This window comes from Microcaecilia unicolor, chromosome 10 (genome assembly GCF_901765095.1).
Source record: "Microcaecilia unicolor chromosome 10, aMicUni1.1, whole genome shotgun sequence".
NCBI classification, from domain to species: domain Eukaryota; kingdom Metazoa; phylum Chordata; class Amphibia; order Gymnophiona; family Siphonopidae; genus Microcaecilia; species Microcaecilia unicolor.
Window position 1 is genome coordinate 180,781,714 of NC_044040.1, and position 26,537 is coordinate 180,808,250.

Here is a 26,537-nt window from a genome sequence, read left to right on the forward strand (position 1 = left end):
CCCCCTTGTAAGTTCCGACCTAACTGTGGGATCGGATGCCAAAGTTATGGGGTAGGGTTGAGGGGAGGGGGGAGGAGGGTGGGGAAGCTGAAATTGTTTGGGGTAATATGATATTGGAGGGAGGAGGGTGGGGAAGAGAGGGAAAAGGGACTATCATCTTGGTACACGATAAGGTTCTCAGTGGATTAGATAATACATTACTATATTGCCATGTTTAAATATGTTACTGTAAATGTACGGGGTTTAAATTCCCCGCAAAAGCGTAAGCAGATGTTCAGAGAAATGCTGCGCCAAAAGGCAGATGTGGTGTTTCTACAAGAGACCCATCTCAAAAGGCAGCATGAACACCTAGTAAAGCATAAACATTATCCCAACATAATCTGTGCATCCAGTATAGAAGATAAGAAAAAAAAAGGGGTTTTGATTGCGCTCTCGAGTTCTCACCCTTGGATAATACATAAAACAGTTAAAGATAAAGCGGGCAGATATCTACTGCTGATAGTCTCTAAATGTAATGTGTACTATACTCTATTGTGCGTCTATGCACCCAATGAGGGCCAAAAGGTGTTCCTGGAAGAACTGGAGCGGGTCCTACGGGATCATGTCAAAGGCAATTTGTTAGTGGGAGGAGACTTTAATTTGACAACTAACCCACAATTGGATAATTCGGGTGGTGCAGAAAGCTATGCCAAAGGGGAACGAATTGCCTTTAGGGCATGGATGGCAAGATGGGGACTCATGGACCTATGGCGAGACACTCATGGGTTAGAAAAAGACTATACTCATTATGCATCCACACATAACACATACTCGAGGATCGATTATTGGTTGGGAGATGTGACCATGAGATCCAAAATAGATAAGGTGGGGATAGAATCATGTACCTGGTCAGACCACTCTATGGTAGTATTAACAATGCTATCAGATACTCAGAAGAAAAGGCGAAAGCCCTGGAGACTAAATGAGGCGTTGTTATTAGATCCACAAAATATACCTATAATAGAAAACTATATTATGGAATATATAAAGTACAATGACACGGGAGAGGTGCACCCAGCTCACGTATGGGAGGGCATGAAAGCGGTCCTGAGAGGTCAATTAATAGCTTTACAGTCCCATACCACCAAAAAAAAGATAGAGCAAGAGACTGACCTGCGAAAAAAGATAGAACTCAGTGAGAGAGCATATAAACGGGACCAGACGGATACAAAAATGTTGCAGGAATTACAGCAATATAGGGCCAAGCTTAATGAATTGCAATTATCAGATATAGCGCACCAGATGCAACAAGCCCAGCAAGAACATTTCGAATTTGGGAATAGAGCTAGTAGACTTCTGGCCAACAAATTAAAAAAGCAAGCTCAGAGGAATTATATATCGGGTATATATGACGACACGGGTAAACTGTTAACTCAAGTAGAAGAGATACAAACAATATTCTGGGACTATTATGACCAAATATATAAATCAGAACAGGGAACTGCCCAGGGAGATATAGAGAAATATCTACAGGAAGTCAGGCTCCCAAGACTATCTGAGGAAGCACTTGAAACCCTGTCAAACCCCATGACATTAGAAGAAATTGAGACAATGATCAGGAAAATACCTACGAATAAAGCCCCAGGGCCGGATGGCTTTCCCGCGCGTTTCTATAAAATGTTTGCTAAATGGCTGGCTCCCTTGTTGCTGAAGGTAATAACATCTTTTGATGAGGCAGGGGAGCTACCATATTCCTGGAGACTGGCCGAAGTAGTCTTAATACAGAAACCGGGAAAAGACCCCCTGAGCTGTGGCTCATATAGGCCCATATCGCTATTAAATATTGATTATAAAATCTTCACTAAAATCCTTGCAAATAGGTTACAGAAAATGTTACCACATATCATACATGATGATCAGGCAGGCTTTATAGAGGGCAGACAGACGTTCGATAATATCAGATGCCTCCTGCATATCATCCAGCAGGCGTCTGACGAGGCAGACTCGGTAATTTTGTTCTCGGTAGACGCGGAAAAGGCCTTTGACCGAGTGGAATGGTCCTTTTTATTTGCAGTCCTAGAACAGATAGGAATGGGCGGGAGGTTTCTAAAGTGGTTGCAATTGTTATACACAAGCCCTATGGCAATGCTAAAAATAAATGGTTCTCATACGAAATTGCTGAACCTGGGAAGAGGGACGAGACAGGGTTGTGCAGTTTCTCCTCTGCTTTTTGCACTGTCAATTGAACCCTTAGCTAAGAAGATCAGAGAACACGGGAATATACGGGGAGTAATTAGAGGGAAGCGAGAGCATAAGATTATGCTCTTCGCTGATGATGTGCTGATGACATTGGCTCACCCTGCACAATCGCTTGGGCAGGTGATGGAGGAATTGCAACAATATGGAAAGATGTCGGGATTTAAAATAAACGTAAATAAATCAGAGATACTTAACCTTACCATGCCCCAGGAAGAGGCCCAGAGGTTGAAGGCATTATATCCGTTTCAATGGGCAACCAAAACAATCAGATATCTAGGCATAATGGTCACACCTAGGATTGAGAATATAGTTCAGGAAAATTTCCCAAAGAAACTGAGGGAGTTGTTCGAAGAGCTGGATAGATGGGAAGGCCTAACAATAACATGGCTGGGTAGAATTCAGGCCGTAAAGATGATGCTCTTACCTAAATTGCTGTACTTGTTTTTGGCACTCCCATTGCCGATTCCCCGAGCTTTCTTTCAACAACTAAATAAGAAAATGTTTGCATATATTTGGAGAAAGAGACCACCAAGAGTACGAAGGAGTATGATGTTTCAAACTCCAGCAAAGGGTGGAATGGGAGTCCCTAATTTTTATCTGTATTACCAGGCAGCACAACTCAGGATTCTAGCGGGGTGGGATTCAATGAACAACAAGGAGTGGCTACACTGGGAAAGAGCGTGGCTGGGGACCCGATACTTGAGGGACATACTATGGGGCTCTGGAAGAGAGATCTTAGCAGCAGCAGGGAAAGTCCCGATGGGTCTCAAACACTTACTAAATACATGGCTCCAAGTCAGGAGAAAGGTGTTTCCAGATAGAAAGTACTTTCTACAGATGGCTATACGAGGTGCACCGGGCTTCCCCCTTGGAGTAGAAGAGAGAACGTACTCAATATGGGCCAAGAAAGGGCTTGATAGACTAGAACAGCTATGGAGTAATGGAGAAATAAAAACCTTTGAAGATTTGCAGGAAGAGATTGATCTAGAGGAAAGGGACCTGGTATTTTATGTCTGCTTAAGGAGCTACATTTTGCGACGGGCCAGGGATGAACTAGAACTGACTGAGACAGGGTTGGAGCAAGCGATGAGAGGGGGGGATGGGAAAGGTAGCATAACACGCTTATATAGAGCACTGCTCCTCCTCTCGTCGCCCCAAGGCTTTTATACGAGACGATGGGAGGAAGATCTCCAGGCACAGTACTCGGAGGAATGGTGGGCGGCTGGGTATAGACATCTGTTGAAACTGACCGTTGCCCAGCCATTGGCAGAAAACGGATATAAAATTTTGTATAGATGGTATTATACGCCGATGCGATTACATAAAAGTTATCCACAGATCACAACAGACTGTTGGAGAGAATATGGGGGACAAGGGACATTTTGGCACATCTGGTGGGATTGTTCCCGGGTTCAGGGGTTTTGGACCAAGATTTTAGATATGATATATGACATGTTAAAGATAAAATACCCAGCTCAAGCCCAATATTGCTTACTGAATGCACGCCCAGGGAAGAGCCCTATACATTGCCATAAGCTGGTTATCCATCTCCTGGGAGCAGCTAAAATAGCGCTAGCTCAAGCCTGGAGACAGAAGGAAATTCCCAAAATGCAGATAATAAAAGGTAGACTGCACCATCTCTACCAAATGTCAAAGTTGACAGCTATCCGTAAAGGGCAAATACAACAATTCCAAAAAATATGGCATGTGTATGAACAATGGAAAGGAATTTAATGAGGCTATGATATGTACCGATGATGGGTGGGGGGGAGGGGGGAAAAGGGAAGACTAGAGGATCAAACAGTATCTGATGTAATTGGAGGTTTGGAATATTTATGTCATGTTTATGTAATGACTATCACATTCTATTGAAGAGCGTTTATTTTCTGTATTAAGGAAAAAGAAATTGATGTTACTCTACCAAATTGTCTATACTGTTGGCTAAGTTGTATTGGAGCTAAAGAATTTGGTTGTCATTTGTGATATGCAATTATTCATTAATAAAAAAATTGTAAAAAAAAAAAAAAAAAAGAAAAGGTTGTCTTGGGGGTGAGCTCTGGATTCTTTTGCTTTTATTTTTTTTTTTATTACATTTGTACCCCGCGCTTTCCCACTCATGGCAGGCTTAATGCGGCTTACATATTTTATACAGGTACTTATTTGTACCTGGGGCAATGGAGGGTTAAGTGACTTGTCCAGAGTCACGAGGAGCTGCCTGTGCCTGGGAATCGAACCCAGTTCCCCAGGTCCAAAGTCCACCACTCTAACCACTAGACCACTCCTCCACTGTTGCTACTATTTGAGATTCTCCATGGAATGTTGCTATTCCACTAGCAACATTCCATGTAGAAGTCGGCCCTTGCAGATCACCAATGTGGCCGCGCAGGCTTCTGCTTCTGGACGTCAGACTCACAGAAACAGAAGCCTGCGGCCTTCTACATGGAATGTTGCTAGTGGAATAGCAACATTCCATGTAGAATCTCCAATAGTAGCAACATTCCATGTAGAATCTCCAATAGTATCTATTTTATTTTTGTTACATTTGTACCCCGCGCTTTCCCACTCATGGCAGGCTCAATGCGGCTTACATGGGGCAATGGAGGGTTAAGCAACTTGCCCAGAGTCACAAGGAGCTGCCTGTGCCTGCAGTGGGAATCAAACCCAGTTCCCCAGGACCAAAGTCCACCACTCTAAACACTAGGCCACTCCTCCACTGTCTTTTCTAGGATCAGCAGAGTGAGATTTCCTTGTCAAGACTGAGAAGTACATGTAGGACACGGTGCCCATATTTTTAGTACAAGCTACACAAAAATAACAGATGCTATATCATTATTATAGAGTTATTTTTCATCAAGTAGTAGAATATAATTATGCAATAATGCCATACATCTTAAGAAAAGGTATAGATTCAAAAATGGTCAAAAATCAATCTGTTTCAGAATGTATGAGCTGATGACTTAACCAAACTGATAATAGCCTGAGGAACATTTAAGAGCCATATTCAAAAAAGTTTTGTTTTTCATAAGTACTGAAAGGGAAAAAGTCCTCTTGAAAGAAGGACCTATATGAGAGAGTCTTTGATCCACCCTGTAACAACAGGAGGAGGGTTAACAAACTCAAAGTGGGTAAAGGAATGGAATTGTTTTTTTTAAATGGTAAAAATTCTTGTATGTTAAGCTGTTTGTCTTTTCTTTTGTTATTGCAGCAGGTAAAGATGGCAATCAGGGGGTACCCAATCTGCAACTTTTTGATGTCAAAACTGGCAATTGTTTAAAGTCTTTCATCCAGAAAAAGATGCAAAACTGGTAAATAATGTTTATGTTTATTTTGTGCTTGATATACCGCCTATATTATCCTTGTTTTGCTTTTTTTTGTATTAACACTAATATAACAGTCTTAATAGAAGAAACATGAATACAGAGACAATCTATCCAGACAATAGTATTGTATCTAAGAGACAAATACCCATTACTCTTGAACACACTTTTCAACCCCCGTCATTTGCCATTTGGTTGTATCTGTTAATCATCAGTCTTTCCCTTTCAACCAAGCAACGTATTAAACAAAGGAAATCTAAGCTTTCTCAAACTGCGAGAGCTGAAACCGTCTGATTGCAAGTTAGTTTCTCTATCTCGTGTATTCTCTAATCCCACCGATGCCGGTCCAGCAATCCAAGAGATTGTGTCTCTTTTCACTTAGTTACTGGTGTAAGATGAACACCAAACCTGTAGGGTATACACAAAATTAGCACATATGAGTTATCTTTTTTTTTTTTTCTCCTCTCTCCCTTTCCCTCCCCTCCATGTCCAGCAATTGTCCTCTCTTCCTTTCCCTCCCCTCCATGTCCAGCAATTTACATATGAGTTATCTTGTTGGGCAGACTGGATGGACCGTGCAGGTCTTTTTCTGCCGTCATCTACTATCTACTAGCTGAAGTTAACAGCAGTCTATATTTTTATCTGGGTTTTGCAAGTCCAACCCCAGCATTATAAGCACGTTCTCTTTCAAGGAAAGCTGGCCAACAAGGATATGTATTTCCCAGAGAATGTCCTGTCAGAAGGGTTTCACTTGTGCACATTCCCACGGCATATGTAGATAGGGAACTTCATCAGTACAACCTCTCCACCGGTGGCAAGATGGTTGCGTGAATCCGGCCTTGTGAGAGACGCTGATCTCTTACTGGATTTCTTCTTTATATTTTTCCTGAAATTATGCCTCATACAAAGAGAAAAGGGACTGTGAGGTTTGTTCCCCCCTCTACCTCAACGTCGTCTCCAATTCAGCAGAGATTAGATCGTTTCTTCGTCGGAGCCTCTCCATTAGAGTTGAGGGAGGTGAGCCCCGCTGCAGAGGAAATCAGAGGAGCGAAGCCTCTGCTGGGACATGAAACATCTCTTTCTCCTCCCTTTGATTCCAACATTCCTCCATGTCCGGCGTCGACTGGGAGGTGCCCAGCGCATTTCCGGAAGTGTAGCGGGCAAGGCTCCTAGCGAGGGTCCAGTGTTGCAGCGAGAGAGCCTTGAGAGTGGAACTCGGGGAGTGACTGGAGTCCCTAGTATATCATCGGAGGTGATTTGGATGATGGAAAGGATGTGGATGATGCTTCAGTGGATGGGCTCAACACTTCAGAAAACCACAGGTGATATAACAGCTTTGAATCTCAAGTTTGAAGATTTAGTTAAAACTGTTGAGTCAGTAAAAGAAGATCTCTCCACTCGGGTCAAACAAATTCAAGATGATGTGAAACAGCTTCAAGACTTTAAATTTGCCTCGGTCAAAGATAAACTAGCTCTCCATAAAAAGATTGAGTAGATAGAGAATTTCAACAGGCGTTTAAATCTTCATCTATTGAACTTTCCTTAAGTCTCTGGGACTTTGCCTTTGGACCTATTTAAAAGATACTTGGTTGAAAATTTGAAAATACCACAGGATGCCATTCCCCCTCTTAATAAGATTAACTATTTACCTAAGAATCCCCGGAGAAATAAGGAAGGAGAAGGTGACAAGGATATAAATATTGACGTGAATAATATTTCTGCCATTTTGGAACAATCAATAGAAAATGCTATTGAGAGAGCTATGTTTCTTGTTTCCTTTGTGTTTGAACAAGATTTGAATGTCGTTCTAAGACTTTATTTTAGATATTCAAATGTGGTTTTTGGAGGAAAAAAATTTTGGATTTATCCAGGTGTTACCAAGTCAACTCAAGAACGGAGAAATTTGTTTTTGGCTATGAGACAGGAAACATTGAATTTAGGGGGAAAATGTTTTCTTGCTTATCCATGTAAATGTTTGGTCCGATATGGAGAGACAAAATATACCTTTTACTCCCCTGAGCAATTAAAAGCTTTTCTTGATTTAAAAAAAGATAAAATAATAATAATTTTGGAAATGGAAGGATAGGATAGGTAATCACGTGTAGCCTTTATGTTTGTACCTATTGCTATATATATAGTTGATATATGTATTAGAATAGTAATTGCGTAGGATTTTGTCACGCTTCCTGAGTGATTGTGGTCTAAGAAAGTTGATTCTATTTGCTTTTATGATATTTCATTCTATTTGTCTTTGGTTTCTACTGTGCTTCTGAATATCAAGAGTATGTCTTGTAAAAAAAATTTTGTAAACTTATAAATAAAAAAACCCAAACAACCTTTCCACCATATGAGACATAAGGATTAGAGTTATGTAGCAACAAACTAGGACCTTATGTTGGGTATTCAAGTGTGTGGTACATATATGGGGCAAGTCTGTAAACTAGGCATTAACATTTATGCATGTAGATGTTTGGAATACTAGCATACACACGCACTGTGCACACTTATGCACATATATACCAAGACGCCGTCTAAGTGCTATTCTGCAAATACTCGCTTAACTTATATAACACATATTTGGAATGGGGTATACACGATGGAGCATGGGCAGTCTCCCACTCACACACAAATTACAGAGTAGTGTTAATTACAGAGTAAGTTAGGTGGGTATCTGCCACACTTTGGCGTTCACACTTATCAGCTTTATGTCTGGTGTAAGTGCTTGCGCATATGCATCTGGTTATTCTAGTGGACACCTAGTTTTTTTTATAGAATAGGCTCTTATCACATGCCCTCCAGGCACCTGTTTACAGAATTACCTCCATAGTGTGTTTCCTAGTTCTTGTCCATTGATCATTAGATACTGCCTGGGCCCAGTCTTCCTCCCACCGCAATTGATAGGGCAACTTCTTGCTCCTCTCACATTTCTCTAATGCTTTTATACAATTTTAGATAATAACCCTTTGCTACTTTTTATTTTATAAAAGACTCTAATGACTTTTACCACATTCTCTGGCAATGAATTCCAGAGCTTTTGTCGAGGGGAGAGAGAAACATTCATTCACTTTGCGGGAAGACGTGCTGAAGCTGGAGCCAAGGAAACACTAATATTACCACACCTGAAGCCCACGCCTCTAAATCCCAGCTCTCTAAAAAGGCCCCTCCTTCCAACAAAATCAATAACTCTCGACAGTTCTAACTCTTTAACCACTGAAATCTGGATGCAGTGCCTCATTCAGAGAGAAATTTCATATTCACTGCTATGGAGAGAGGCGAAAGCTCTTTTTCTTTATGAACCCTAGCCAATATGTCTCCCTACAATTCAGAGAACAAGTTTGATCGTAGGATGTGTTTCAAGCTTATCGCCTCTCCTCTTTTCCATAAAAATAAGTTAAATTAGGCCCCTATGCAATAGCTTGGCATTTCCCACGGTCACCCAGTGTCTCTGTGGGTTTCTTCAAATATTTCTTAAAATCAGGTAAGGATAAATCCCCGCACTTGCAGGATTTTTATCAGTATAGCTAACACAATCTTCATTCCTCCCCTTTCCAATTATTTGTGATCACTTTGCTTAAGTCCCTAGAAAAGCCATCTGGAATCGGGGAAGGCAGCATGGGAATTGGAGATTAGCCTGGGGGTTAGATTCATGTTGAACAAATTGATTCTGATCAAAAATGATGCTATCGCCATTTGTTAAACTGATCCTGAAATCAATTCAATAAAGGAGGTCATGTAACTCATACAATTAAATCATCTGTAAACGTTAATCGTTAATTGTTTTTCGCAAACAAACCTATTAGTTATTTCCACCCATATGAAACTTCACTTAGATTTTGTCTGGTAAGCATGTTTTTCAGCGATCATTCCTATTCAATGAAATTCGTTGCCTGTGGCTTTCTCTATGGAGAGCTCCCATTGCAAGTTTAAAACTGGGATGAAAACATGGATTTTTGAATGTGCTTTCTGTGAGCAGCGAAGCCCTGAGTTATCCAGAGCTAGCAGTTTCCCGTCCCTTGTTAGTGTCCAGGTTCTGCAGTGTTGGCCAGATTACTCTGTTGTGTTATTTACTCCCATCCTATTCATTATTCTAATTTAGTGGTGTCTGTCTTCTGTGTGTGCTTCTGTGCTCTTATTTACCTAATTGTTGAGACATACATGCAGATTTTATCAGGATTTGTAAATCACTATGGTGATGTTCTTGTATTTCGAATGGCAGTATATTAAATACAGGATAAGTAATCGAAGATATTTGAATTTCCCCTGAACCCACAAAAATAGGCAGTAAGATCTGTTCCTCCAGTGGATTTATAGGCAGGAATGATGACTTTGATTCATTTAGTTTATAGCCTTATATTGACATGACAGGGTCATGCATTTGATATACCACTTTTCTGTGGTACAACCAAAGTGGTTTACGTATTATATAAAGCTACTTTCTCTGTCCCTAGTGGGCTCGCTATCTAAGACTTTCGTATTGGGGCAATGGAAAGTTAGGTTACTTGCCCATGGTCACAAGGAGCTGCAGTTGGAATCAAACCTGGTTCTCAGCCCACTGCATTAATCATTAGGCTACTCTTCTGTTCCAGTATATTTGTTTATTTATTTATTCAGAACATTTATACCCCGCTTTATACCACTGCTATATAGCCTGTTTTCCCTCACAAACATAGGTGTAGAAGTCTAGGGTTGCTTTTTTAAATATTAGTGTGTCATTGGCATACATTGCTAGTTTATGTAGTCCCCCTTCCCCTCTTTCACCCCGATGTATCATGAGGAAGCCTTATCACTTGGACAAATGGCTGTAAGGCCGGAGCAAATAGTAGGGACAAAAGAGGATACCCCTGTGTAGTACCTCTTCAGAGCTGAAATTCCTTGATCAATGAGCCATTTTTTTTTCAATATTCTATGAAACCCCACATCCAAAATGTAAATGCACAGGAGATGAAACAGTAAGGCCATTCAACCCTGTTAAGTGCCTTCTCTGCACTGAGGGCCAAAAAGACTTGAGATTTATCTACATTTAGTGATTGTGATGAATGATGTTGAATAGACTCCTGAATCATTCCTTCCATGTATAAAACCAGCTTGACCCCTGTGGACTAGCATGTAATGACCCCTCCGGGCGTTTTGCTAAAATGTTTGCAAGTATCTTTGCATGGTAGTTAATGAGAGAAATTAGGTGATAAGAGCTAGACAGCTCTAGGTTCTTCCCTGTTTTGGAAATCACTACAATATTGGCCTGAGTAAGGGGGTCTTTTAATAAGCCGCAGTAGCGTTTTTAGCTCACTGTAGAGATCAGCTGGAGGTTAACGCCAAGATGCCCTTATAAAAGGCCTCCTAAATGATTTAGAAACCCTGTCAGTGTCAAAATTTGCCATAGAAATTCTTAAAGAATTCTACAGGAAACCCATCAGGCCCAGCCGTTTCACCTGACGGCAGATTGGATACTGCTGATTCAAATTCAACCATTGTTATTAGTGTGTCCAACCTATCCCTGCATGCGTCATCCAAATCAGGCATCTGAACTTTATCTAGAAATTCTTTCACTTCTTGCTCATCATCATTAGATTCTCATCAAACTCCTCCATGGTGCTGGCCTCATATCCTTCATAAACGCAAACAAGCCTCAAATTATTCCTCCAAATGAACTTCGTAAAGAATCCTCAGTCTTAACAAATGCTTGAAATCAATGCTGTTCTTTCCCACTTTCACTCCCATGAGGGGCTTCAGGGAAAAATTAAGCAGCACACAAAAATAAATAATTGGTCATCTGAAATATTAGTACTTCAATCAGAGTCTGCACAGCTGACTCACAGAATGTTATCACAGCAGTATACATCATAAAAGCCCAATGCCAGCACATGCACATTAAGAAGAATTCTGCTACCTTCATACTGTCTTTGGTCAGAGTAAGGAACCCCAGAGTAAGACAAGTAAAATACGTTTTTATCCAAAACTACCAGCACATATTTTAAATTGAGTTTCTGAGTTGTGAGAGTCAACAATGGTGTTTTGCAGCTGGAGGTCTTTCCGTTTACCATTGTTTGCCATCTTTAGTTTACAGCCTTTCAGCTGCATGTCCCGGATTCAAAATGAGTGTGGCATTCTAAATATCTTGATCATTTCTCTATATTTGTTTAACCCTTCACTTTCTTGCTCTTTAGCACTTTTTGCTCTTAGTTTACACTTTTTTACATTTTATTTTTTTGTACTTCCTTTATACATTGTTTGCCAAATCTGTTGTTCATGTGCTATTCAATTTAAAGGCGTTTTCCTCTCTTCAGCCTTTACTTGTCCTCTGTGTAAGTGACCCTTCCCTATCTCACTCACCCTTCTCTCTATGTGTTACTTAGCAGATCTCCTGATAATTTGCCCTGTAGAACAGCAGGGAGGCACTGCTGCTGCATCAGATGAGTGGGTTCACAGCTAACGTCTCCATTATGCACTGGTGATGTAGATTTGACAAACTGAATGGGGCCAAGGTGGTCTATTGGTTATTGTCTGTTGGTTGTTTTCTGTTTGCTTTCTCAGGTGTCCATGCTGGATGGAGGATGAAAGTATTTGTGCCAGGAATGTAAATAATGAAGTGCACTTTTTTGAAAATAATAACTTTGGTATGTCGACACTTAAGAAATAAAGTAATATTCTACTGGTTGGCTGTTTTTTTTGTTTTTTTTTGAGTCCCTGAGAAGACTCTGCATTCTTTCACTTTTAATTCTCTTATGAGTATGTGGCATGATACAGAGACATATATTGAGGGGGGGGGGGGAATTTTCTAAATCATGTTTTACATGCAGAAAATTGCATTCATTTATATGTGCATAAAAAGAAGGCAAATTTCAAGATAGAGCAGACCACTTTTATACAATCTGCACATAGTCATTTCCAGTATAGTTTAAGCAGAGTGGGGATAGAGTTCAATGTATGCACTTAGGGGGTAATTCTGTAAGCAGGAGCCTCCTTTCAGGTACCCCAATGCTGCACAATGAGAGCCTATTCCATAATGGCATCTGTGTGGTTGGATTTTGTTATAGAATTGCTAGTGCAACATGGTGCTGGGCTGTGTTTACACCAGCCCAGTGTTGGGTATGATTTCAAATCAAGTATATTGAAATGATCATTTAAAATCATTCTGTGTGATTTTTGATTTTTATTTTAAATCGGTCTTTTACCCTGGTTTTGATTTTAGATTTGAAATTACATATTTAAGTAATTTTGTATTCTTTTCTATTATTAAATAAAAAATAATTTGCTGATGGATGTTGATTTAATTTTAGGATTCATAGATTTATCATTGTGATGGTCGATAACACCGGCGAGATCTAAACTCGAGCCTAAGCTATCAAAGTCTGTAAACCCTATTTATATGTTAATTCTTGCTATATATGGACTTGTAATTTACACGTTCATGCTTATCAATATTGATGGATTAGTCTATAATTCTGACCCATGACAATTATATTTAATAGCAGTACCTTACTCTGCCAATTTTTGATTTAAAATCATTTGACTAATTTTGATTTGAAATTGGAACTGGCTTACTGATTTTGATTTCAAACTAATTTTGATTTGAAATCTTTCTCAAAAAGATTTTATCCAACATTGCATCAGCCATATTGACTTGCCATAACTGTGGACAGTTAAATGCGGCAAGGGCATGCTGAGCTTACAGTATTTTATAAGTGGCACATAGCCCATCCCCTTCCCATGCGCCACCCATGTGAATGCCCCCTTGCATTTACATTCCTTGTTACATACACAAACCCTTATAGAATAGCACTTTGCTGTCAGTTATATGTGTAAGTGCACACTTACTTGCAAAAGTGACAGTATTCTGTACATTTATGCAAACAAGTGGTGCAGAAATGTGGGCACACGTTTATAATTTCAGAGAAGGTGTTTAATTAATGCGGGAGCATTTGTACACTGCTGGCAGATTTTCAGAATTAGAAATCAGCACAATCATGTTTTCAACAAGGAGACGGGACTGGAGGTTGGGAGGCAGGGATAGCGCTGGGCAGAATTATACGGTCTGTGCCAGAGCCGGTGGTTGGGAGGCGGGGCTGGTGGTTGGGAGGCGGGGATAGTGCTGGGCAGACTTATACGGTCTGTGCTTGAAGAGCACAGGTACAAATCAAAGTAGGGTATACACAAAAGTAGCACACATGAGTTGTCTTGTTGGGCAGACTGGATGGACCGTGCAGGTCTTTTTCTGCCGTCATCTACTATGTTACTATGTTTCTCCATTATAGGAAGTTGTCAAAACCCACAATTTTAATAAGAAAATCTTCTCATTGTCTAAGGCAATCCTGCAACAAGTCACTGTACCAAAACAAAAACCAAAAACAAGCATGGGTTTGTATACAAACATTAATCCCATCATTAACCAATCAAACTTCTTATCCAAATCGCAAGGTACTTTCAACCAATCAAAGCAACTTTAGCCATTCCATATCTTCATTCATATTTCTAGAGTGTATGTCCCCAGAATGTTGCCCAGTTCAAACAAATCTAAATCCCTCCTGCCTGCACCATCGTCTCATCCACGCGATGAAACTTTCTGAGCTCTGCCTGCCGCTTGGGGCCTGCACTTGGAATGGGGAACACTTCTGAAAATGCTACTCTGCAGGTTTTGGATTTTAGCTTTCTGCCTCAAAGCCTAAATTTGGCTTTCAAAACCTCCCTCCCACATTTTCCTATGTAGTTGGTACCCACATGTACCAAGACAGCCGGCTCCTACCCAGCACTGTCTAAAATCTTATCTAGGTGATGCGCTTGGCCCACCACCTTTGCGGCAGGCAGGCAGGCCTCACATCCACCAACCACTCAGATATCTACATGCTTAATGATTGAATCTCCAACTAATACTGCTGTCCTAACCCTTCTGTCCTGGGCAGAAGCCCCTGGAGACACATCCTTGATGTAAAGGGATATTGCATCCCCTGGGGGGGGGGGGGGGGGTAGGTCCTGGCTACAGGATCACTTCATGCCTCTCCAAGGTGATGCTCCCCTTTCAGGTGACCTTTCTTCTCCATGGCAGCACAGAGGTTGCCAGACTAGAAGTGGGACTTCTCTACCATGTTCCTGTTGGCTTCCTCTATATACTTCTCTGTCTGCCTCAGCTCCTCCAAGTTTGCTATTCTAGCCTCCTGAGATTGGGCCCGCTCTTTGCACTGAGTACACACATTTGACCTCTCACCACCTGGGAGATAATCAAGCGTGTGACACTCAGTGCAAAAGACTGGATAGCCCTACCTCACTGTTGGACTGCTGTCTGCATCTTCTTATTGATAATTTCTTAATTAAGTTGCTAATGGAGAAGGAATTCGTAGACTGAAGTCCCCTACAGTTGTTAGTTATATTCTATGCTAATATTTAGAGGGTTTTTTTATTATTTGTATTGTTATTTGTAGGTTCCCTTCTCTAGAACTAAGTAGACTGTTTCTAAGAGCTATTTACTTGCTGATAGAGATGCCCTAATTACTTTTCTATCCGCCTAATTGGTTCAAGGGCCTATAAATCATAGATCAGGCTAGGGGTGAGTAGGAGGGAATTAAACTCTAAACTGAGGTTTCCTGTGACTATCATCTCTGCGCTGCACTGATGTTATGGTAAATTCTAGAATAGCCCTTTAACTGTTAGCCTATGGAAGTGTAATAGAGCCTTTAAATGCTAAACAGACAAACACAAAAACCCTATTCCTTAAACTTCCTTTGCTAAATAAGCAGAGTTACTTAAACATAACTGAAAAGTGTCTTTATTTTTATCAAACATTTGCTTCAAATGGCTGCTAATATTTGCTCAAACTGTGTATTAACAATCACTACTCAAAAATACAGGAAAGCTCCCAAAAACATTTACTGTGTTAGATATGAAGACCTCGGATGTGCCGCTCAATTAAATAATTTTTTATCATCAAGACTTCTGCACCAGCATCTTCGTTCTTTTTGATATCTCACTTTGATATTTAGATTTAATTCTGAGGTGTTTATAAGAATTTCATTTTATTTTTATCAAATGCATCTATAACACTGGTATCAATTATTTTGTAATAAGGCAAAGACGTGGAATGGCTTACATTGCTTTGATTGGTTTGGGGAAGAAGTTTTTGATTGATTAATAATGTATTTGAACGGATATCTTCCAATGGGATTAATTTGTATATAAACCCTGATGCCATGTTTACTTTTTTTGATCAGTGCAGCATGCATTTATGAACAGTGATTCGTTGCAGGATTGTCTTGGGACCATGAGAAGATTATCTTATTAAAATTGTGAGTTTTGAAGATTTCCCTGATGCAGAGCAGTTGCTTGAAACATGATAGTATAGACTTGATGCTCACATTTTTGTTTATTTAAAAAAATGTTTTGATTAAGATGGACAGATAATAATAATGAAGAAGCTGTAAATCGCTGTATGCCTGCTTCAGGTATGATGCTCCACAGATCTTAAATAATTTGTGGTTAAAATGGTGCTATATATATTATAGGTGTGAAGTTTATACTGATGACACTGTAGCATCTCACCTTAATTTTGGACTTTCTGAAATAGACATACAGGGTAATTTTATAACAGGGTGCCTGGAATAAGTGGATAAGTAAGGTTCCTACTTATTTCCTAAAGAAACGTAGGTCTCTAATGTCTTTATGAAATACCAGTGTAAGTGGCAGACATCATGCTTACCTTGAGCAGGTATATGTCTGTTGTAGTATACACATAGATTTGTATATATTATAATAACTCTGCCCGCAATCTACACAAACTCCGTCTCCGTACACACCTACTGGCAAAGCTCGCGCCATCATGTCATTGCAAGTACTTGTATCTCCATCAGTATTTATAAGGGGTCATGTAGATGTGTATGTAGCTGTATAAAGTTATTTCCAAAACAGGCATCTTTGCAGAGTTTTCATGTAGGTGGCCTTGTTATAAAATTAGCTACTTAAGGGATAGTTCGTACTCTGACACCCAAAATAATCTATGAGAGGCTTTGAGTTAAAAACACCTAGACCATGATCAGGTAGAATTAAACCAGATGGGTTATCGGTGGTATTAATTAAAGAAGAGGCAACTTTGAGAATACCTTGGTGTGTTGTATGATTAGTTTCAGTATTGCCTTTGATTGCAATTAACCTAATGTTACATTCTGGTTCTACAGATACGATTGCAAATAAACTCCATTTACAAAAGATTAGTGATTTTGAGTTATCACCAGGACCTCAGCCATGCAAGGTATGGTACCTGTATGTACATATAAGATATTTTGTTGTTGTTGTTGTTCCTTTCAAATAAAATAAAAAGAAAACCAGTTATTTTTATTTCTTTTCTAATTATTTTCCTGGGGCGTGCATAATCTCTCTGGGTGATCTCTCAGTTCCCCCCACAGTATGAAAATAACTTTTTTGTTCATTATTTTAGCTCCTAAGAGAATATAGCCTAATAAAACAGCATTGTGTACCTGGAAGTGCTGCATTAACAGATTTTTAAAATTATTTACAGCTGTAGCTAATAATAATTATTATTATTAACATTTGTATAGCGCTACCAGACGCACGCAGCGCTGAACACATGACATAGAGAGACAGTCCCTGCTCAATAGAGCTTACAATCTAAAAATAATACAGACAGACAAGACAATTAAGGGCGAGGGAAGTACTGGGAGAGAAGGAACAAGGGGAGACAATTGAGTAGTAGCTAGGAGCCAAAAGCAGTGGTGAAAAGGTGGGTTTTCAGCATAGATTTGAAAACAGGTAGAGATGGAGCTAGACGTACAGGCTCAGGAAGTCTATTCCAGGCATAAGGTGCCGCGAGGGAAAAGGAACGAAGCCTGGAGTTAGCAGTGGAGGAGAAGGGGGACGACAAGAGAGATTTGTCCAGTGAGCGGAGTTTATGGGGAGGAATGTAGGGAGAGATGAGAGTGGAGAGGTAATGGGGAGCTGTAGAATGGATGCATTTAAAGGTCAGTAAGAGAAGTTTGAATTGTATGCAGAAGTGGACAGGGAGCCAGTGAAGTGACTTGAGGAGTGGGCTAGTGTGGGTATAACGATTTTGGCGGAAAATAAGTCGTGCTGCAGAATTTTGGACAGACTGGAGAGGAGAGAGATGGCTGAGAGGAAGACCAGTGAGAAGTAAATTGCAATAATCCAAACGAGAGGTGACAAGGGTTTGAACAAGGGTTCTGGTAGCGTATTCAGAAAGGAAGGGGCGGATTTTGCTAATGTTGTAGATAAAGAAACAACAGGTTTTGGCAATCTGTTGAATATGCGCAGAGAAATCCTACTTAAAGGTTGTTAAAGGAATTTGTGTTTTCTTTAGGTTGCTGTGTATGTACCTGGAAGTAAAGGTGCCCCTTCTTTTGTCAGGCTCTACCAGTATCCCAACTTTGCTGGGCCTCAGTCAGCATTAGCCAATAAAAGCTTCTTTAAAGCTGATAAAGTGACGATGCTGTGGAATAAAAAAGGTAGGTGTTTGTATTCGTCTGTTGTTGCTCTTCAGTGAAGCTCGAATGGGCGCTGGTTTCTCTGCTATTTCACATAACCAGTTTTACATAGGGTTTTTTTCTGATGTGGAAACTCACCATTCTAATTCTGTGAAATGTCAAACCTGACCAAAAAATGCTGTCAGGGCAATTTTATAACTGTGCATTTGCAATTATATGTGCTTTGTACATGTTGGTGTACCCCTGTTTGGAGGGACTGAATATATGTTTTATGCTCTGGAGCAGCCGAAGGCTTTTCTTGATATGAAAAAATATTAGTTTGATTGTTGTTGTTTGTAATAGTAGTAATATTGGGTGGCTAATCACATTAAGCCTTACCTAAAAATGTATGCCTAATTTTTTCTCTGTAATTGCTATTATCACTCCCCCTTCTAATATTGGGGTCTAAGGAAGATTAATGAATCTCTTGGGAATGCATTCCCTGTTATTTCCTTGTTTGTTTGTTTTTTTTTTAATTCCTGCTGTGTTACTGTAGTAAGAGTTGTAATCTTGTGATTATAATTGAAATTGCGATAAAAATAAAATTAAAACATTTTTTTTGAAAATGTTTGCGGTACTGTCATGCAAAAGGAGGATTACATTAAGAAAGGGAGGGCAGGTACATAATACAAAACATGCTTAGCTTTTGACACATCCACAGCATACCTGCCCTATTTGTTTTAAAGAAACACTCTTCAGTCTCTCCCTTTTATCTTTATTACTTTTAAGGGAAAAGTGAATCCGATAGAAGAATGACATGATTCAAGGGATTTCATTTTGGGATGCTTTTTTCCATGAAATTGCCCTATTATTCCTGATCTTCTCTTTTTGTTTTCTTAGTTGTCTGCCATATGTTTGCACAATAACATTCAAAGATTAATTCTTATATCTCCTCTGTACTGTCTTCCTTTTATGCCTTAGTAACCAAAAATTTTGTTTTATCTTTGTAGCCACTGCAGTGTTAATAACAGCCAGTACAGATATTGACAAAACTGGAGCATCGTACTACGGAGAGCAGACACTTCACTACATTGCAACAAACGGAGAAAGTGTAGTTGTACAGCTTCGTAAGTGCTGGTGGAGTGTTTCTTTTTTCTTTTAACTTTTTATTTATAGGCATCTAATATAATAAAACGCACCGTGAACGTTCTGAAGCCACTCAAACACTCCCTGTAGGGTTCGTGGATTCGTGGTGTGAAGCCAGCCAGCCGTCTCTGCCCCGCCCTCGCGTCAAACGTCATGACATCGAGGGCGGAAAAAAAACCAAACAATTCCGGCAGCGCAGCGTCAGGGAAGGAGGCGGCGCTCCCGATGTCTCTAAGGGAAGGCTAGACGTCGGGAGCGCCGCCTCCTTCCCTGACGCTGCGCTGCCGGAACCGCCACAGAGGTAAATTTAAAAAGAAGAAAAAAAAAAAAAAGGGATGTTGGGGGGAGAGAAGAGGGTGGGCAGTAAAGTTGAACAATGGGAGCGGGAGGGCATGGATGAGAAGAGGGCGGGCCAGGCTGGGACATGGGAGAGAGAGGAGCATGGATGCGAGGGGGGGTCATGGAAGGGAGAGAGGGGACTTGCTGGAAAAGGATGAATGGAGGCGGCAGGGGACAGAGGAGCATGGATGGGCATGGATTGGGAGGGCAGGGCTCAGGGAGAGAGGGGAATTGCTGGAAAGGGATGAATGGAGGGGGCAGGGGACAGAGGAGCATGGATGGGCATGGATTGGAAGGGCAGGGCTCAGGGAGAGAGGGGAATTGCTGGATAGGGATGAATGGAGGGGACAGATGGGCATGGATGGATATGGATTGCAGGGCAGGGCTCAGGGAGAGAGGGGAATTGCTGGATAGGGATGAATGGAGGGGGCAGGTGACAGAGGAGCATGGATGGGCATGGATTGGGAGGGCAGGGCTCAGGGAGAGAGGGGAATTGCTGGAAAAGGAATGGAGGGGGCAGGGGACAGATGGGCATGGATTGGGAGGGCAGGGCTCACACTCTCTCTCTCATATACAATGTCTTTCTCATTCTCACACACTCTGTCTCACACTGTATCACATTCACTCTCTATGTGCCACACAGTCACTCACACACTCGCTTGGTCTCATACACTCACTCTCACAGAGAATCTGTCTCACACACACTCTCTCTCTCGCCCACACACACACACGCTCTCTCACACTGTGTCTCACATACACACTTGCACACACTCTCATTCTCACACACACACTCTCTCACAAACACACTCACACCCAGACTCACTCTCTCTCTCTCACACACACACTCACACTCACTCTGACTCTCAAACAGTCACTCTCACATACACTCTCCCAAACATACACACTCCGAGGAAAACCTTGCTAGCGCCCGTTTCATTTGTGTCAGAAACGGGCCTTTTTTACTAGTTTTCAATAAAGATCAAATATTAGTTGGACAGAAAATAGGTCATCTATCAAAAAATAAATAAATAAAAATTAAAACTCGGGTAATAGCCTCTTAAGTCCAATGAAAGGAGACCAAAAAGAAACTTTGGGAAACAGAATGTATACCAGGTAAAAATAAAAAGCAAATTAACCATATAGTTAATGAGTCCACCACACATTCTAATAGTCTCAGTTTGGCCAATTTAAGTAAATATTTACAAGGAAACAAAACAACCATCGAAGCCCAGCAAAATAGCCCGTTTTTCCGTTGACAGAAATTTGTGTTTACAATCTTGTGTACTTTTACATAGATCAGGAAACTGCCATTCTTTATGAGACAAGTACAAAACATTGTGTTTACAAAATACAAGGATAAGGTACCACTCCTGCTTGCCAAATAATTAAAAAAAAAATTAAAATAGATTCTCTATTCTACTTGCCCACTTGAGATATCTCAAGGAAACCCAATAGATCCAAAACAGATACCTTCCTAATGGGAAAAAATATAGACATGTGCAGGCAAAATATTTTGTGCTTTATTTAGTTTTCTATGTCATTTATAGGTTGTTGTTGTTGTTGTTGTTGTTGGTTTTTTTTTTTTTTTATATACTTTTTTTTTTCAAGGTAACTTTGCTAATTAAAGGCCCCTTTTATTAAGCTGTGGTAAAAGGGGCCCTGCGTTAGTGGCAGTAGGCATTTTTGCCTTGCACAGGGTCCCCGTTTGCCGCAGTGGGTAAAAAGGTGGAAAAAAAAGAAATGACCATGTGGTAAGTTCGCACTTGCCACGTGGCCATTTCGGAGGGAGCACTTACCACACGTTGAGTTGACAGTAAGGTCTCTCACGCTAACCCAGTGATAACCGGGCAGTGCTGCCACCAGGTAACCTGCTGTGACAATTTTTCAAAATTCCAGCAGCACTGGAAATGCCATATGCTGGGGGTGGAACTACCAACAGCTCCCTCGTTGGGCCACCGGTAGTTCTGGGTTGCTGCGCAGCAAACTAGTTAAAAAGGGCCCCTAAGAGGTGACTACTTCTGTTGCCTAAGCAAAAAAAAAAAAAGTCCTTGGCAACCACCCTGGCTAACAGTTTAAGGGCCCCTTTTACAAAGCCAAGCTACCGATTCTCCGTGTGGCAAATGAGAGGAAGCCCATTCAATTCCTATGGGCTTCCTTTCATTTGCTGTGCAGGAATCGCTAGCACGGCTTTGTAAAAGAAGCCCTAAATCCCCAATGCCAGCTTGCACCCCCTAAGAGCATTACCCAATCCACCCCTGACACCTTGCAATACCCTGAGCACCAGTGTTAAGCAATATATCACCCCTGCTCCCCCCCACCCAACACACATTAAAGAGGCAGTTGATTCCTCCTGGCACTTACCAAGGTTATCATTGGTGCTATAGTGCCAGATAGGGATTATCCCCCTTCATTCCCAACCCCATTACTCCTAAGCAAAAGTAGCTGTAGCTCCTAGACTAGAATACCAGGAGATAAGAGTATTGGAAGCACGAAGCTTTGACTTACGACCTAATGCAACAAGAATATGTGGAGCTTGTGAAGGCACTCAAAACCTGAGGGCCATGGCAATTATAAAGATTTTTTTTTTAATTTCATAAAACATAGTAACATAGTAGATGACGTTAGATAAAGATCTGTACGGTCCGTCCAGTCTGCCCAACAAGATAAAGTCATAGTATAAGGTATGATGTATAAGGACCCGAAGTGGTGAACTGGATTAGGAACTGGTTGACGGATAGACGCCAGAGGGTGGTGGTGAATGGAATTCACTCGGAGGAGCAAAAGGTGAGTAGTGGAGTGCCTCAAGGATCGGTGCTGGGGCCGATTCTGTTCAATATATTTGTGAGTGACATTGCCGAAGAGTTAGAAGGTAAAGTTTGCCTATTTGCGTATGATACTAAGATCTGTAACACAGTGGACACCCCGGAGGGAGTGGAAAACATGAAAAAGGACCTGCGGAAGCTAGAAGAATGGTCTAAGGTTTGGCAATTAAAATTCAATGCGAAGAAATGCAAAGTGATGCACTTAGGGAGTAGAAATCCACGGGAGACGTATGTGTTAGGCGGGGAGAGTCTGATAGGTACGGATGGGGAGAGGGATCTTGGAGTGATAGTATCTGAGGATTTGAAGGCGACGAAACAGTGTGACAAGGCGGTGGCCCTAGCTAGAAGGTTGTTAGGCTGTATAGAGAGAGGTGTGACCAGCAGAAGAAAGGGGGTGTTGATGCCCCTGTATAAGTCGTTGGTGAGGCCCCACCTGGAGTATTGTGTTCAGTTCTGGAGGCTGTATCTTGTTAAGGATATAAAAAAAATTGAAGCGGTGCAAAGAAAAGCTACGAGAATGGTATGGGATTTGCGTTACAAGACGTATGAGGAGAGACTTGCAGACCTGAACATGTATACTCTGGAGGAAAGGAGAAACAGGGGTGATATGATACAGACGTTCAAATATTTGAAAGGTATTAATCTGCAAACTAACCTTTTCCGGAGATGCGAAAGCAGTAGAATGAGAGGACATGAAATAAGATTGAAGGGGGGCAGACTCAAGAAAAATGTCAGGAAGTATTTTTTCACGGAGAGAGTAGTGGATGCTTGGAATGCCCTCCCGCGGGAAGTGGTGGAAACGAAAACGGTAACGGAATTCAAACATGCGTGGGATAAACATAAAGGAATCCTGCTCAGAAGGAATGGATCCTAAGGAGCTTAGACGAGATTGGGTGGCAAAGCCGGTGGCGGGAGACGGAGATGGTGCTGGGCAGACTTGTACGGTCTGTGCCAGAACCGGTGGTGGGAGGCGGGGTTGGGAGGTGGGGATACTGCTGGGCAGACTTATACGGTCTGTGCCCGGAAAAGGACAGGTACAAATCAAGGTAAGTTATACACAAAAAGTAGCACATGTGAGTTTATCTTGTTGGGCAGACTGGATGGACCGTGCAGGTCTTTTTCTGCCGCCATCTACTATGTTACTATGATGTGGTACTACTTACATATACTTAATCTTGATTTGTCCTTGCCACTCTTATGGCACTACGAGATAAAAAGTAGTCTGTTTTCATCCAACAGGGGACTAACCCAGTATAAGGTTTTTCAATTAAGGAGGGGCAGTAAAAGACTAGCTGTGCCTCTTTTGCAAGAAACTCATGTGGGCCTCATGTGAAATGCAGAGATACTAACTTATCCAGTTACAGGAGACTTTTTGTCCAATCCTGGTTTTGAACTTATACCTCAAAACAGTGTGAGATTTTTAGTTCCTGATTCTACCCATTAAAATCCATGCTGCAGATCCCCAAAATATATCTTGATAGGATTGTCAGAAAGCTAGAAGTGGCCTAAAATTCCCTTTTTCTGTTTGGATGTCTTGGCAGCTGTGAGCGCTCAAATTTAGCTGAGTTCTTCTATCAGCATTTTATTTAGGTGACTTGAGTCCATCTTTCAGTACCTTTAATTTGGCTGGTTCATTCTGTCTATTTTCTTTCAGAAGCATTAAAAAAGCAAAAATATTTTATTTTTTATTTTTCTATTTGTGAACCTTTTTTTTTTTTTAACCTTGAAAACTTTGTAAATTTATATCTTGGACACATTACTCTAAAATGTCACTCTTTTGGGCTGTCCATCCTTAGAATATCTAGTTTATATCAGAGGCAATAGAGAGTGAACATGACTTGGCCCAGCTTCCCTGGTTCTCAGCCTACCGCTGAAGAGCAGCCAAGTTGCCCAGCTCCAGGAGGGAGACTTTTTGGTCAGTCCTATTTTTGAACTTATATCCCAATTCAGTGCTCTATTTGTAATCCCGGTAGAACTTTGTAAGTCTAATTGCTTTGAAAATACTCCTCCACATGTCCCTTCTCCCCCCTCCCTCCAAGTTTGTCATTGGTATCCTGCTACCTCTTCCTTCTGCTGCTGTGCTACTTCTTTAGGCTCATATAACCCAGCGTCCCCACCATTTCTACTTCCTGTGGGATATTATGAGGTGGTAATATTTTGTAATTTTTATGAGGAATGGAAACAGTGCTACTCGTCAATCTTAACTCTGAAGGAGAGATTTCAGAAAGGTGACATGCTTGTTTGATGACATTCAAACCTCAGGCTCTCATTTTCGAAGCAGATTGACATCTCAAAATGTCCGAAAACATCCAAATTACAGTTTTCAAAAGGCATAATTTGGACGTTTTACACTGCAGTTCGTCCAAATAGCAAGGAGGTATGTTGGAGGCATGTTTTGGGCAGGACTAGGGCAGGCCCAAAATTAGGATGTTTTCAGCAATAAGGGAATGGGAAAAAATGTCCAAGGCAACAGTGAAGGGCATTTTTATCTAGACATGTTCCTCTTAATCCAGGGTACAAAAAGGTGCCTTGATTGAGCAGTTGACCATTAGAGAAAAGGCATGACCCCTTCTTAATTTCGCAGTAGTTACTGACTCCCTCCTATCCCCCTAAGAAGTGAAAATGACAGTGGATACCAGGCTGTATGACAGCTTCAGGTATTATGGCCATTCCTAATAGAGCAAGTTTAAGGAGTAGCCTAGTGGTCAGTTCAGTGGACTTTGAACAACGGAACCCAAGTGTATCTCCCACTTTAACTCTTTTGCTTCTGTACAAATATGTGAGCCCTCCTGGAACATAGAAATACCTACTGTACCTGAATTTATAAGACACCTGCAAGCATGATGGCTATTGTAGTGTTGTTGTACCTTTATAATCAATCTGTTCCTGGAGGTCTCACAATAACATATAATGGAATTAAGGTGCGCCTTGTACCTGAGTTCTATTGTTTAAAGTCCACTGCACTAACCACTGGACTGCCCCTCTGTTCTGCAGGGATGTCTGTGTAATTGTTTTTGTACAAATGATGCCAGAAAGACGTTTTTGTGCCTGTTTTTTTGACGTTCATGTTTTTGGACATTTTCAGTGCAAGAACATCTCGTATTTTTGAACAGGAAATCCCAACATTTTTCCTGTTCGAAAATGGCTGCAAGATGCTTTTTTTTTTTTTTTTTTTGACATTATGAGCTGTACATCCAAATTCTGACTTGGACATTCTTTCAAAAATGCCCTTCTCTGCCACACTGCTGTGACAGGCAGTGGGTCACAGATTGTGTGTTTAGTGAAGTTTGGCAAGTTGTTGATCACGCAGATCTTTCTGCTCTGTCAGGGAGCAAGAAGAGAATTTAAAAAAATCTACAAAAGTGAACTGGCTAAAATTAAATTTTAGTGTATGGTCTGTTTAAAATAGGAAGCGATTTCTACTTTTTCTTGACTTTCCTGTTTAACACTAATTTTTCTTGTTATCTATGCTGCTCAACCTGATCTGATGATTGTGGCACTTGAGTTGAATGAGATGTCGGCATTTTCCATTTCTCAACCCTGCTGGTGCCCCTTTCAAAGTAACTGTGCTGGAGCAAAAGCCTCTGCTTATAGATTTCATGAAGGCTAAATCATAAGTAGACTTTTTGTTACTAACAGTAATCTTATTTTTCCTTTTTCCAGCAAAAAATGGTCCTATTTATGATGTAGTATGGAATTCAAATTCAACAGAGTTTTGTGTGGTATACGGTTTTATGCCTGCCAAAGCTACAGTGTTCAACCTAAAATGTGATCCACTTTTTCATTTTGGAACTGGACCTCGTAATGCTGCTTACTACAGTCCACAGGGACATATCTTAGTGCTGGCAGGCTTTGGAAATCTCAGAGGACAGATGGAAGTGTGGGACGTTAAAAACTACAAGCTCATCTCCAAGCCAGTTGCATCAGATTCAACATATTTTGCTTGGTGTCCTGATGGGGAGCATATGGTAACTGCTACATGCGCCCCAAGATTGCGAGTTGGCAATGGGTACAAGATTTGGCACTATACCGGTACTGTTCTAAACAAATACTCTGTGCCTTCAAATGAGGAATTGTGGGAAGTTTCCTGGCAGCCATTTTTAGATGGAGTGTTTCCAGCAAAACCAATAATATATCAGGCCGTTCCAGGCGAACCAGCAGATGCAGAACCAAAAGCTGCTCAGGCTTATAGGCCACCAGCTCTGAGAAACAAACCAGTAACTAGTTACAAGTTGGTAAGTACTCACTGATCTCCA

General features: G+C 41.0%; 1 protein-coding gene across 1 annotated transcript in view; it reads left to right on the forward strand.

Annotated features, from left to right (window-relative positions):
- EIF2A (eukaryotic translation initiation factor 2A) overlaps positions 1-26,537 on the forward strand; it is an 83,008-nt gene that overhangs the window by 33,144 nt on the left and 23,327 nt on the right. The window contains exons 5-10 of the mRNA XM_030216387.1: positions 5,444-5,543; positions 12,087-12,169; positions 16,715-16,788; positions 17,872-18,016; positions 18,985-19,101; positions 25,945-26,516. Of these exons, the coding sequence (XP_030072247.1) occupies positions 5,444-5,543; positions 12,087-12,169; positions 16,715-16,788; positions 17,872-18,016; positions 18,985-19,101; positions 25,945-26,516 (1,091 nt within the window). The remainder of the gene's footprint in view (positions 1-5,443; positions 5,544-12,086; positions 12,170-16,714; positions 16,789-17,871; positions 18,017-18,984; positions 19,102-25,944; positions 26,517-26,537) is intronic.